General features: G+C 44.0%; 1 protein-coding gene across 6 annotated transcripts in view; it reads left to right on the top strand.

Moving 5' to 3' along the window:
- The window catches only part of car (vacuolar protein sorting-associated protein 33A), a 217,046-nt gene that overhangs the window by 188,333 nt on the left and 13,762 nt on the right, over window positions 1-14,951 (top strand). For all 6 annotated transcript variants that reach the window (XM_055072631.2, XM_072287439.1, XM_050182950.3 and 3 more), the window contains 3 exons: window positions 479-613; window positions 1,080-1,251; window positions 9,141-9,266. In XM_055072631.2, coding sequence (XP_054928606.2) covers window positions 479-613; window positions 1,080-1,251; window positions 9,141-9,266 — 433 coding nt within the window. The remainder of the gene's footprint in view (window positions 1-478; window positions 614-1,079; window positions 1,252-9,140; window positions 9,267-14,951) is intronic.

Below are 14,951 nucleotides of genomic sequence, written 5' to 3'. Positions count from 1 at the left end.
ACCTATCATGCTTATGCAGAAGGAATAACTTGTGCTGTCTGAGACTTGCAGAATCGGAGTTGCTAGTGTTGAATTGGAGTTGCAAATTGGAGGCTTCACTCCACCATTTGTGCATGTTGGAAGAAATGGACGAATGGTACTGAGAAGAAAGGAGGGTCGACAGGGAACATCAACATAGGATAAATATGAAGAAACAGTTGGCTGAATGAAAATGGCTTGCCGAGTAATATTTGCATAAGTGTTCACAGATGAGCCGTGTGGTGATGGGCCGGCAGCAGAGATCTCAGTCATTGCAAAGTGAGGCTCCGATCTCTGCACATATTTTATGGAAGGTCATGATATTGTCGTCCCTTTATTTTTTTCTTTGCCCTCTTTCTCTTGAACATACTTGGTTCCAATTTCACTTGGGGGCTTTCTTCTTTATTGTGACTGCCATGTGCACAATCTCATGTGAGTTTATGCATGGTTCATTGTGCAGACGTATGGCTACCGGCAGCTGCTGTGGCTGCTTCGACTGGAGAAAGCTGGTCTGCTGCAGGCGCAGGAGCACAAGAACCACTTCTCTACACTGCGCAAGACGCTCAAGCTCAATGTTGAAGATGTCAGCGAGCAGGTGCGGCATTCTCTGCCGCTGGTGGCACATGCACTCTCCTCAATATTCCAGTAGCTGTGGCATTCTGTTTTTCGGCGTCTGCCTACAAAATGACCACACAATGTGGCAGCTACATTCCGACAGGATTGGAACTAGTATGCAGAGGCTTCAGTGTGTGAAGCCTTTCACTACCATGATCCATCACGGGTCTAGCGCAGCTTTCTTGAAACATTAAAATCAAACTGGTGTTCATTTCACAGTGCCTACAGTGAGTCCCAATGATGCAATTTCAGTAAATACAGATTTCAAGATGATGTGGATTCACAAAATTCTCCAGCCAGATGCAGCCTATACTACTATGTTAAGAATTTCTGGTGATATTGGGTGCTCTTCTGCACTATTACAGGATAATTAAGCTAGCAATGGTAATGAGATTGGTAAAGAAGTCATATTTGACGTGTTACTGCCGTGGTCCTGTGTGTTCCAGGTTCCCAATGACCTGTCGTACGTGTACAGTGGCTATGCACCGCTGAGCGTACGGCTGGCCCAGTTTCTGGCACTGCCTGGCTGGCGTGCCATCTCGGAGGCCCTGACCCTGTTGCCGGGGCCAACACTCACTGACCTGCAGCAGCGCCCCCCTGCTGGACGTATGCCCCGGCGTGCGTACTTGACACACACTCCTATACATCGATGCCTACCCAATTGCTACCACTATCATGCCTTCATGGCAATAATTAAAAAAAAAAAAAATTAGTCTGGAATTTTGTGTGCCATAACTACAACATCTGATTAAGAAGCACACTGTAGTGGGGAATTCCGGATTATTTCTAAGCGCCTTAGTTGCTTTAAAGTGCCCTCTATCTGTGTACATGAGAGTGTTTGCATTTTGCCCCCATTAAGATGTGGTCACCGTAGCCGGGATAGAACCCGCAACCACAAGCTCAGAGGGTCTGCGCCATAGCCACTAAGCTACCACGGCAGGCACCTTCATGTCATTCTATGTGTGGTATCTGCATAAGTCTACTGCAGCCATGAATATTAGTACTCACTATGGTGGCTTAGTGGCTGTGGTGTTCTGCTGTTGATCGTAAGTTGACAGGCTTGATTAGTATCAACCACATTGCCGTGGGCGTCAAATGGAAAAATGCTCGTATGGCTAGCATTGGGTCCATGTTAAGGGCGAAGCTGAATTATTACCTTTATGAAATACTCAAAATAGCACTGTGAGAGGAAGCTTATTGAATCAGAAAATTCTCAGAAGCAAAGAATGGGTGGTGAATTTCCACACTACCGTAAAAACCTGCGTATAATACGAACCCGCATATAGTATGAGGTTAAATTTTTGGGATGCGAAATAGAAAAAAAAAGTTTTATCCGCATACAATACGAGTTAGGAGAACTTGAGGAAAACACTTATTTAAATTGCACTGCGTGCTTCAATCACTGTCTTCCTCAGCTGCGCTCTCTTTGGATAATTCTTTGTCAGGCATATCTTCCCAGAGGTACTCATCCTCTGGGCCATAGAGTGCGTTCAAGATGCCGCACTTCTTGAATGCGCGACGCACAAGGTCTTCTGGTATGCTGGCCCATGCGTCCACAATCCACTTGCATAGCACAGCTGGCAAAGCCTGCTTCAGCCGCCTGGTCGACGTCAATGCAGGCTCACCTGAGCGCATCCATTCTGCGTAACACCTCTTGACCGCATCCTTGAACGGCTTGTTCACACAAACATCTAAAGGCTGCAGCTAAGACGTCATCCCACCCGGGATAACGACAGGTTCAGTGCCAGATTCACGCAACAGCCTCTTCAATGAGTCGGCCAAATGGCAAGGAAATGCGTCCAGCACGAGGATGGACTGGAACGACAACAGTGTGCCGGGCCGCCTACACCAGACGGACTTTATCCAGTCGAGTACAAGATTCTTGTTCATCTAGCCTTTCTCATGGCATCTCACGACTACATTTTTTGGCCGCTCCTCACCTTTAGGCACTGTCTTGCGCTTGAAGACGACATAGGGTGGAAGCTTGCGTCCGTCTGCCGTGCGTGACAACATGATGGTAACTCGCGTTTTCTCATTGCCAGTGGACTGGACATAAACTTGTTTAGAACCCTTTGCGTGCACGGTGAGGGGTGATGGCATGTCCCGATAAACCGGCATTTGGTCAGCGTTGCCAATTTGCCCTAGCTGGAAGTTCTTGGACTTGCACAGTGGAATAATTTGGTGCTGGAAAGCCACAAGCAGCTCTTCAAACGATTCGGGCAGCATTCGTGAAATCGAAGTTCGGCGGCGTAAGGAAAAACCAGCACGGCACATGTAGCGATAAATCCAGTGCTTGCTCGCTTTGAAGGCGGAGCTCGGTAGCCCTTTTTCTCTTGCAAGCTCCTTAGCTTTTGCCTGCATAAGCTCCACACTCACAGCTAGATGCACGGCTCGCTGTTGGCTTATGAACTCCGTAAAGGCAGTTCGATTTTCGGGAATGTCCCACTCTTCAGGCCGCAAAAGCTTATTCACGTTCCGTTGTATGCGAAAAGCGCTTCCCTCGTTGACGCCAAACTGCCTCCCGGCCGCTCTGTTGCTGAAGTCCTGTGCGGCTAAAATAACCTTTCTCTTGGAAACAGCCAAGTACTGTTTTCGTGGTCCGGACATCTTTCATTTCATTTCATTTATTCAACCTTAAGGGCCCGAAGGCATTACATAAGGGGGGGCGTGCATCAAAGTCGAACAGCTTCATAAGAAAGTTACTTAATAAAGTGCACATTGGTTGTAATAGGTACAAAAAAAGAAAATATCAAAAAAGAAGAAAACGGAACATATACCCAGTACCAACAAGGCGATAAATAAATAGATGTGGTGTTCATGTGGTTATGTTGGCATTATCAAAATCGTTTAGTTTTTCGCGAAATGTTTTGCGGTCACTGCACGATACAATGTCATCCGGGAGTGCGTTCCAAAGTGTTATGGCATGGGGGAAGAATGAGCTGCTCATCGCCGTCGTCCGGCACTTTATTGCCGCCAGGGGGTGAGTGTGAGATAAACGGGATGATGTTCTGAACGGGCGTTTTAAGAGGGCGTGTCCTGAATGGGTGAAGTAAAAGAAAGTGTGAAGAAGGCAAAGACGAGAAGTTACGCGCCGTGAAGCAAGCAGTGGAAGAGACAAAGTTTGTTTTAAGGTGGTTACGCTGATATGTCTTGAATATTGTTACGTAATGAAGCGAGCAGCGCGGTTTTGTATGGCTTCTAAGTCATCGGCGAGATAAGCTTGTGAGGGATGCCAGATGGATGATGCGTACTCAGTTTGGGTTGCACACACGTTAAATATGCTAGTTTTTTTATTGCAGACGATGCGGATTTTAAGTTACGTCGTAAATACCCTAGTGTGCATGACGCTTCGCAGCGAATTGTTTGAATATGTTTCACCCATGAAAGTGATGGCGTCATATGAACTCCTAGATATTTGTAAGTACACGTGTGGTCAATAGGAACAGAGTTAATGCGATAAGTGTGGTGTACGGTGGTGTGTTTGCACGTGAAGGATATTACCTTGCATTTAGTGAGGTTAAGAGGCATGTGCCATTTTTCGCACCAAGAAGTGATAGTGTCAAGGTCGTGTTGTAGGGCGATTGTGTCGTTAGATGTATGAAGGGGGTTATAAAGAAAGCAATCGTCTGCAAAAAGCCGCAGCTTCGTTGATATGTTAGTGGGAAGGTCATTTATGTAAATCAAAAACAATAGAGGAGATAAACCTGCGCCTTGGGGAACCCCGGAAGTTACACTGGTAAGGGTTGACTGAAAATTATTAGCATACGTAAACTGAACGCGTTTCGTTAAAAAATTTTCAATCCATTTGATAATCTCGGGGCGGATACCGAGGGAGGATAATTTTGCAAGGAGATGGTTATGAGACACGCGGTCAAAGGCCTTAGAAAAATCTAGAAAAATTGCATCTATTTGGAGGTGATCGTCCATGTGTAGTAGTAGGTCGTGGGTGAATTCGGCAAGTTGAGTTTCGCAAGACAAACATTTACGAAAACCGTGTTAAGGGGTAAAAAAAATTGATTGATTCTAGGTAATCCATTAGGTTAGATGCTATAATGTGCTCAAGGAGCTTAGATGGGACACTGGTTAGAGAGATCGGACGCTAATTAGTAGGGTTATCGCGCCTTCCTGCTTTAAAAATGGGGATTACCTTCGCTTTTTTCCAATCGTCGGGAACGTTTCCTGTGTTTAAAGATTGATTAAATATAAGGTACAAAAATTTTGTAGAAAGAGTTATAGTACTTTTAAGTAATGTGGTGTTTATCTCGTCGCAGCCAGCCGAGGATGATATTTTAAGAGAGCGAATTAGATTAGATATGCCATCCGGGTTTAATTGCACTTTAGGCATTGTTTTTGCCGAGGAGCTTGGTAAAGGTTCCATAGTGCAGGGATTAGGGACGTGAAATACCGACGTGAAGAATTCATTTAGGGCTGCTGCGGAATTATTAGGGCTTATTAATTCATCATCTGAGTCAACGAGATTTATTTCGTTAGTTTGTTGTTTCGTGGAGATGACACGCCAGAATTTGTTTGGGTTTGAGCAAAGCATTGTAATCAGGTCAACAGAGAAAAATTTGGCCTTGGCCTCATTTATTGCTTTAATATATTCAGTCTCACAGAGGCGATGTCGCTCCCATGCTTCAGGACTATTTTTACTTTTGGCGGTTCTGTAGAGGCGTTTTTTTCGGTTAAGTAGTGATTTTAAGTGTTTGTTAAACCATGGGTTATTTGAGTCGGACTTAATAATGATTGTAGGGATATATTTGTTTTTTAAGCTCAGCAACGTGTTTTTATAGAGTTCCCAATTAGCATTCACAGAACGGGTTGCGTAGGACTTTTCGAAGTGTTCATAAACGCGAGTGAGTTCATGATTGATTAGCTGAAAGTTTCCTCTATTATAGTCGGTGATTAATTTCTTCGTAGGTGATCTTCTTTTTAGTGGTATAGAAAGGGATACATGAAGAAGGTTGTGGTCGCTAATTCCGGGCAGTATTGTCACACTTGATATGTCATCAGGGCAGCTGGTGAGTAAAAGATCAATTGTATTATCGCCTCTAGTGGGGTTGGTTATTGTTTGATGGAGGTTGAAGTCTAGTGCCAAGTCTAGGAATTGTTTGGATTCATTCAATGGCGACTGATTAGTTACTGAAAGGAGGGCCCAATTGATGTGAGGGTAGTTAAAAATCACCGAAAAGAAAAATAGGCGCATCGGGGAATTTATTTTTTATGTTTGTAAGGGAACTGCGAAGGTGATCACAAAAAAGTGGATGACTGTCTGGTGGTCTATAGCAAATGCCGTATACTGATTTAACCGAGGAATTATGTACACATACCCATGTTAGTTCTAAATTGGAATCATGGCAGATGAGTGAGGACGATAGGTTGTTGTTCACTCCTATAAGGACGCCGCCTCCTCTCCTTTCCTTGCGGTCATCACGGTATAGCGTGAAATTCTGATGTAAGGGGAAAATTTCACAATCTTTGATGTTGTCAGTCAGCCATGTTTCGGTGAGAAGAATTAGGTCTGCGTCAATGTCTGTGATAAAACCATGTAGCTGCTCACGTTTCGGAATTACACTTCTGATGTTCGTGAAACCAATGTTTACATTTACTGACAAAGATGAACGGTTGCTTGAACGACCTTTGTTGTTTAGTCTGTGTCATTCGCTGTACGTATCAGCCTTGTCACGCGACTGATGTGCGTAAGGTAGTAATGCAGGGGGTTTTGCGCATTCTAGGACAGCATCGGTTGCAGTGTCATAAAAATATGACTTATTGCCTACGTGAAGTTTGTCAACGGAAAGTTTAAAGGCACATTTTTGAGGACGTATGAACTGGATTAATTTGGAGCGCGTGTGGCGAGTAGAGGGAGCGAAATCTTCTCTGATAGCGTAGTCAGTTCCTTTCAGTTGGCGGCCGCAAGCAAGAATGTTTTCTTTAGTCTTGTAGTGATTTAGCTTTACAATAATTGGTCTCTTCTTTTCGTTACCATATTTGCCTAAGCGGTGCGCACGTTCAATGGCGTTCCCATCCAATTGCAGTTTCAAAGTGTCAGCGCAAAGCTTTAGGATCTTTTTTTCAGACTCTTGCCAAGTTTCTTTTTCTGTGTCATTGAAACCAAGAAACAGAAGATTGTTCCTGCGCATTCGATTGTTAGTGTCGTTGCTAGCCGCTTTAAGAACCGCGATGTCACGCCTGATTTGAATTGCCTCGTGGGCAGCTGGGTCGGGATTGGTTTTCGGGTGTGCGATCTCCAGTGCGGCTAGCCGGTTGCTAATTTCTGTGAGCGTTTTGTCCTGTGTTAACTGAGCAGTTTTTAGGTCATTAAGTTCGGTCCGCATATTATCTTGGCATTCTTTGAGTTTAGTTATGACAGCCAGAATTTCTTTGGTAGGACCGGGGTTCAGCTCAACGTCACCGGAAAGAATCAATAGCAGGTGGTATAGCAAATTGAAGGCAACAGCATCCGTACACATGCGAATAGTACGGTCCCAATCGGGGTCGTAGGGGCACGACACCGCAACAAGATAACGGTTGTCACTCCGGTACTCGGCTGAGTAGCGGAGGTAACTAACCTGCAGAAATAGACGTGGGGTGAGCATGGTGTTGCATGCGGTGTCGTGCCCCAAGTGGTCGATTCGTTGCTGCGCCTTAAGTAGCCTGTGCTCGGGATGCGTGATCGGTGACGTAATCGATGATAGGGGTTGCCAGACCAGGAGAAGAATCTGGGATTTCCGGAAGGGTCTGGGATTTCCGGGGGTGTCGGCGGGTCCGTAGGCCATCCAACGATGCAGTCGCCTGCCTCGTGAAGGCATAGGGTGCTGGGCTGTGGCAGAAGCTCAAGGGAAGAGCATGAACCAGGCGATAGGCAGCACATGAGCATCTGCAGAAATAGACGGGTGAGCATGGTGTTGCATGCGGTGTCGTGCCCCTTCAAGCTCCTTCAATGCCAAATAAGAAAGATGCACTTCGTGAAGCTTGGTTTGCACGTGTAGTGCCAAGGTGCACACTAAACAATAAAAAAACGATGTTGTAGCCACACAGCAATAACGAAGTCAAGCCATAGCCACGCAGCAATAGTGAAACCAAAACTTTTAGCCCAAATTTCTGACTGAAATTTTAGTTCGGGTCCGCATATAGTACAAGGCTAAAATTTGGGACGCTAATAATAGGACAAAGCTTCATATCATATGTGGCTTTTTACGGTAGCTCACTATGAAATCATCGATTTTGACAGCATCTGCTTGAGCCTAGTTAATACTCTGTCAGTAAAGTTATACTACTCTGTATTCTGAGAGCCAGAGAGTGAATGCTAGAACAAATTTTGAGAACATTTACTGTGCCATGACTCAAATATGGGAAGATACTTTGCAATCCATGACGTCATGCTGACGTACTGGTGCTAAAATGAAATTTTAGAAAATTAGTTTGGCCTTTATTTTCTAGTGATGTACGGCTTAGTGGAAATTTAATGAAAATAAGTGTTTTCATTCCTTATCAGATTAGACTGGTTGAGTGTATCTCTTTAGTGCCACATTGAAAAAGAACAGTTTGTGAAATGAACATGCCCACTACCGCATCTCTCACGTCCCCTCTGCTGTTGCTTTGGGAGGTTGAGCCATCAGTTAATCAACTGATTCCAATCACTCACAAATATAGCATAAACTGCTTATGACATTAGTCACTGGTGTCGCAGATATGCACACGATAAACGAAAGAACAATTTTTAAAGCCTACAAAAAAAATGTATTTTGGCAGCGCGCAATACATTTGGCTAGTTCTTTCCGAGTGCCATGCTCCAGCTCAGAGCACTCGAAGGTGCTCTCACTTTCGACCTGGGAGCGCGACCGAGATCTGGCGGAGCTCTGGTCACTTGGCTCCTGCAGCTTCTGTTGTTGGGGTGATGTCAGCCACAGCGGCACGCCTCTGCAGCTGCACCCTTGTTTGTATACAACAGAAGACGTGCTGACATGTTTCTTATTCTGGCCTCCAATTGCTCGGGCGAGCAGCTGCACATTCAGCTTGTTTACACTTTCTCTGACTGATGAAGAGTGTGCTCCGCAATCCGAGTCGGAGTGCGGCAGGGAGCAGAATAATGTACTATGAGTCTCGTAGCTTTTATGTTGCAAGATGTCTTGTAATTATTACATGGAAGGTGTTGCAGATCTGAACCCATTAACCACCTAAAGAATGGAGCAACACATTTCTTTGGTGAGCGGCCACAATACACCATCTGCACTTGCAGTCAAAGCATATATGTCACGTACTGGAAGCACAAAGGTCCACAAGTAATACATGATTCGACCTAACCTTATGTCCACAAGTTATAGTTGTAATATATGTACAAGCTATTCTGTAGAAAGTGTTACAGATAAAGAGCAACTGCACTGTGACACATGGGGAGTGATCCAGGGAAACACATAGGGTGTGAGACTTCTATGACAGCACTAATTGTGCAGCTTCCCCAGCATGGTCTGCTAATTACCTCATTCCGCTTGCATCCTGCGCAGGTGGATCAGTGAGCTCACTGCATTCGTCGAGCGCAGAGGAGCCCAAGGTGACGCTGGTGTTTTTCCTCGGAGGTTGCACGTATGCCGAGATCTCAGCACTGCGTTTTCTCTCCCAGCAAGACGACGGTGGGTGGCACCTTTCTTGCTGCACTCATACAGTCCCCATTAGTTCACTATATCACCACTGTTTTTTCTCTGTATGTGTAGCTCTTGCATTCCAAATAATTAGTGAATACTTGCTTTCTTCCTACTTTCAAGCTTTCTATGAGGCACATATATAGTAGGTTTTTCCAGTTACCTCGTTGAAGTAAGCTAGGTACTTGTGTAATTTATTAAAAATAAGGGGGCATGTATGTAAATGTATGTATGTATACGTATACGTGTAAAGTTCGAAGTGTGTGTACTAATTAATGACCTTTGCAATAAGTTACATGTGCAAGCACTAGTGAGAATCATAAGTGCATTTTATAAGCAGCACAGAGTTTAGCCCACTGTTCTGGAGTGCTATGATTGCCTCCAAGATCAAATTTAGTAACAAGGGAGGGGGGGGGGGGCACGGAACATTAACGTTAATGTTCAAAAAGCTTTAGGTGTGGGGATGAATTAGCCTTTGTAAAAAATTCCTTTAGCAAGTGCTCAAAAGCATTACATGGAGGAAAGTTATCAAATGCGTGAGTCATATGCAGGCAGTGTTCTTAAGTGTGTCATATAACTCTCCCGTTATCACACCCGTAGAAATCTATAAATTTGATAGACAGTTTTTCTTCACGTTGTTAAGCATTTCCGTTGTAATTTTACTAGCAAAATCAGGTACTGTCTGAAATGACGACTGAACTTCAACTATTTGTTAGATTCGACAAGTTTTGGGAGATTGGGAAGTCTGGAAAAATAAAACTTCAATTGAAGGTATTGTCTAAACTAGCCTCCAGTGCTCTTAGCATTTTTTCTAGAAAGAGACTCAAAATTTGAGCTTTGTTTGGCTCAGCAAATAATCTCTAAATGACAGCAGCAGTGAATACATAGAAGCTTCTCTAGAGCTGTCAGTTCTCAGATACGAATGATAGGCTGTTTCAACAATGTTTTAAGCATTGGTAGATGTTCATGAGTGTGTGGTATTTTGATAATTGTGTTCGATTAATATCAAGTGCAACTTTATTTTCCCCACCGTGGATTGCTTTTATCTATCATCAGTTTGACAGCGTATCTACAAGTTATTACGAGTAATCCTTCCCGTCATGTGAGGTTTTCACTCACACAGGAGCACACAGTAGATTTCAGACTGACCTTCGACTGACACTTGACTAGCTGTCCAATCTCTTCCATTTTGAACACCGCCTGTGAAAGTGCCCTAATTCATTACTGCACAATATTGTGCAACAATCCACATTATTGTACAGCACTCTACAGGAACTGAACATGTCATGTTGAGGCTCCAGCACCCGCCCAGTTTAATGAATGTAGGCCGGTTTGTTTATCGTTGACGTTCACGGTTTTCTTCGTTATGGCGTGGTTTTTTTTTTGTTCGTGTGTATGTGTGTGGTAAGTAAATTATTTGTACTAAAGAATCATATTAATTAAAAGGAAATGTGACATCCACCAAATCGTAGCAATTGCCACAAAGGAATTCCATACGGGTTCCGTGAAAGGAAAGCATCGCAGTTGATGAAAAATTCGTCCTGGTCCGGGGCTCGAAGCTGGGACCATTGCCTTTCTGGGGCAGCCGCTCTACCATCTGAGCCAATCAGGCGGCTAGCAGATGGCAGGGCAAAGTCGAATTTGTTAACAACTTGAAGCAAGAGTTTGACGTAATAGTCCTTTGTATAAAAGAACTATTACGTCAAACTCTTGCTTTTTCTTACGTGATCGTGGTCACCTCTGTTTCAAGTTTTAAACGTATGGAGCAGAAAGAGAACTTTCAACAGTAGTCACTTTTCTGAGCAAATGTATTCATGGACGTACACAGAACACCAATGAGTCGCTCAACCAACTCATCTGGTGCCACTGCGCTAAGAAAACTTTGTCAATGCTTACACATTGAAGAGAGCAACTAACAATGCTGTAGCCTACTACAATGACGGCAATTCTGCATGAAAAGCTGTTCTGGAGGCGCTTCAGGTCTGTTTCCAGGTCGTTCCAGGTCTGTTTTGTAATATTGCCCTCGACAGGATGGACAAAGAGCGTGTTGACAGGGCAGAATTCTATAACTCTGCCGAGATCAAGGAAGGACGACGGATAAAAAGGAACGCTAAGAAGGGTTTTGGAGACACCTGCTAGAAAGTGAAATGTATTCTCTTGGGGCATTTTGAGCATCCACAAGCAGTATTCATACATAAAACTTCACTTTTCTCAAATTGCATTTTTTATGTATTTGTCAAATTCAATGTACCTTTTCTCAGAAAGTATTCATCCCATTCCAGTGAAATTTTGTGCACATGTACTACAACCAGTCATAAATATTCTGAACTAAAAAAATCTCTGATGATATGAATGATAACACTGGAAAAATTTACTGCACTGCAAGCAACCCGCCTTGTGGCTTTATGCAAGTAGAGATATTATTTTTTTTTTTTTTGGGTGTGAACTGCAAAGTGGATATGATACCTCTTTAGTTCAGATGTAACCTATGGGTATTAGAATAACACTGTGCAATATCATCACATTCCTCTGCATGATTGCAGAGAAAAGGTACATAAAATAATTAAACACACCTGAAATTTTGGAAGTGGGCCACAGGAAAGGCATCTAGACACGAACAAAGTGTCTCGTGTTCTACCCAAGAGCACCTTTTGTAAGCGCGTGAAATTTGATGTGAATATCTGCAGCCGTTTCAAAAATATTACGTTAAACTAGCATATACCATTTACCCTACCATACCACCTTAAGCAAAGCCACCACCGCTGCCGTTTTGATTACTTCGCCGCCTCAAAATGGCGCTCTCGCACGCAGATCTGTTAGCAGCCGTAGCCACTACTACGGCAAACGCTAGGCCTAGCAACTTCGACGTTCGCTATAAGCTTCTTGCCGTTCGGCGCCGTGTTTTTCATTGAAAGAATTCGCCGCTGTCAGCAATGGCAACGACTCTGCCTCTGTGGTCCTCGTGATTGGCTTCCAAGCTCGAAAAGCACGGCGCGTTGCTTAATGCCGGTTCTCGAAAGTCAGCTTTGCCTCAATGCAGCAGCATTACGCGGTGAAGCATACCAAGCGTGGGAAGGGGCAATTGTCACGGGACGCAGTATGTATTCCTTAATTATACACACGTGCACCCGCCATCTCCTGTCACAGTATGAGCCCTGATATGCCTAATAAGTGTACTGGAAGGCCGTTTCGGATGTGCCTGTGGCGATTTGAGCCCTCAAGGGCAGTAAAATACATGCATTTATCTTTACGAACTGTGATTTTTCGGACATTTTCGCGGCCCTTAGGGAGTCGGAAAAATCGGACGTTGACTATACAACTGACCAAGAGTGTGATCTAAATGGTCTGTGGGGCGAACGCGTGGCAGAACGAGGACGAGAACAGAAAGTACCCGTCGCATTGAGGAATGATCGATAGGGAAACGAAGTGTCCTGCGTCTTCTTTGATGGAGCTTGAGCTCAAAAAGCAAAGTGTTGGCTGACGCCGACATGCAGGTGACCTTCATCCAAACCAAAATACACTCTTTGAAGCAGTGAAATGCTACATTGAGGCGTTGTGCGCGGGCTGCAGTGTCAGGACAGTTGAAGTTGACTTAGCAGCTGTTGAGAGAGAATCTCACTTCTGACAAAGTTCGGGCCTCATACCAGTGAGCTTGCTATCAGTTGACAGAAATGGCTCATATCCCCTTCAGTCACAGCGTCCACATTTGTGAACGCGACCTATTTTTGCCATTTCTGTCCAGTGATAGCAAGGAATAGAACACAAACATTAAGCTTCAGGTAAATTGAGCATTCTGATAACCTAAATTACTTTTATTTTACTTCTGAGGGATATGTATCGTTACAGAGTACCACTTTGGTGAAGGCATTACCATGTTTTACATGATGTTTGACGTGGGGCATGTTGGTATGCCAACCTCGGAATATTTTTTTCTTTCTTGAAATGCTTGAGGCCAATGAATAACTTGTGCATGTAATTCGAGTGGGGTATTTAGTGCTTTTTATGAAGAAACATAGCATGACTGACTTTACGATAGTCAAATATTTAGTTACTCTGTATTTATGATGTCTCATCACAAAATGCTCCAAGAGTCATTATAATGTCTTGATTTACTTTTAGTGGAGTCTCCAACACCATTTATGTTTCACACACATATCAACAGTCGATCATAATTCGTGACTGAAGGGGATAGTTGAAAATATTTGTTTCTGTATGCATCTCCTTTTTATTCGTATTTGAAAATGTTCGACTCAATTTGCAATGGGTTTTGCTTCTTTTTTTGAAGATATTTTATTCAACGTGCATTTTACTAACCCCTCCCTTCTGATTTCTTTTTGAAAATAAATGCTACTCCTTGCTACTCAAGCTGGAATAAATTGTTTTTTTTTTTTTTCTTTTTTAGCATGGTTAAGAAAGTGACAGCATGGGGTGACATGGTGTTGGGTGGTCGTGACATAAAACAAAGTTCTGTGTCACTCAGGGAATTTTGCAATAGCACTCAGGGAAAGCTTGGAAAACTCAGGGAATTTGCAAATGTCAACTTGGTAGACACCCTGATCACACATAGCGAAACTAAAGACGGGCAGAAAAGCTGGCAACGGGCACACGAATTTGACACTACGCCCGACTATGCTCACTAGCCGACCAAGTGCCAGCCACCCCTTTTTCACTTGGATTCTCCCATGCTCCGCACCTGGTCGCATGCGTGAACTCCTATTATGTTTGAGTAAAGTTCATAAACTGCATAAAGAAATTGTTGCATAGAGCCAGTTGTGCTTTTTAAAGTGAAGCCTTCTTTGCCTCTTCCTTCGACTGTCCCACTGCTGCTGATGCCATCTTGTGCACTGCATCAGGGGCTGGTACAGAGTGTGTATATATGAGGGTGATCCTAAAAGTTTCCGGCCTGACCAACCTTTAATGCAGAAGTAAATGAAACTACTGTGTCACTTTTCAATATAATCTCCCTTTACTTCAACACATTTTTCACACCTCTGCACTAACATTTCTATGCCCTTCAGAAAATAGTTGGGACTTTTGTCTTCAAAATGTTTACGGGTGGCACTCTTCACTTCAACATCAGCAGTAAATTTTTCACAGTGGAGATCTTTCTTGAGCTTTCAGAAGAGGTAGTTGTAACTTGTGTTACTTTTGCGGTCGATCACCAATGAGCCAGAGACGCACGTCATCAAGACCGAAGGTGCGCTCCCTACTGAAGCGCCACGTCAATGTCCTTTATTCAACTATCCAGACCGTTTAATCCCACATCACTGTTCCTCAGTCGGAAGAGACAGTCAGTCCTGGAATCTAATGGGTTTCACAATGCATCAACCATATCTTAAAAGACAAGCACTTCTTCACTCAGGTTGGGGTCAATGCTCTCCTCTTCATCCCTTAAGGCACATTCACACCGAAGGCGGAGCAGACAAGCGGACAAACAAATCTGGTCAAGCGGCCGCGGATTTTCTGCTTTGCGGAAAATACGCGGCTGCTTGGCCGGATTGTGCCCGGACCGATTTTTTCCGCGCGGATAAGTTGGCCGCTTTGGCCGCAGCCAATCAGAACCCGACACTGCAGAAGCGCTGGTGAAGGAATGTCCTTCTCTGGGCTTTGCGCTTCTGTTATTCAAAAGCGTCAAAACGGCAAGTTGGGTCAGTTGTTTGGGATTCATAGTAAGGT

Source organism: Dermacentor andersoni, chromosome 3 (genome assembly GCF_023375885.2).
Source record: "Dermacentor andersoni chromosome 3, qqDerAnde1_hic_scaffold, whole genome shotgun sequence".
Lineage (NCBI taxonomy): Eukaryota > Metazoa > Arthropoda > Arachnida > Ixodida > Ixodidae > Dermacentor > Dermacentor andersoni.
The sequence above is the reverse complement of the archived record's forward strand: the minus strand, read 5'-3'. Positions and strand labels throughout refer to the sequence as shown.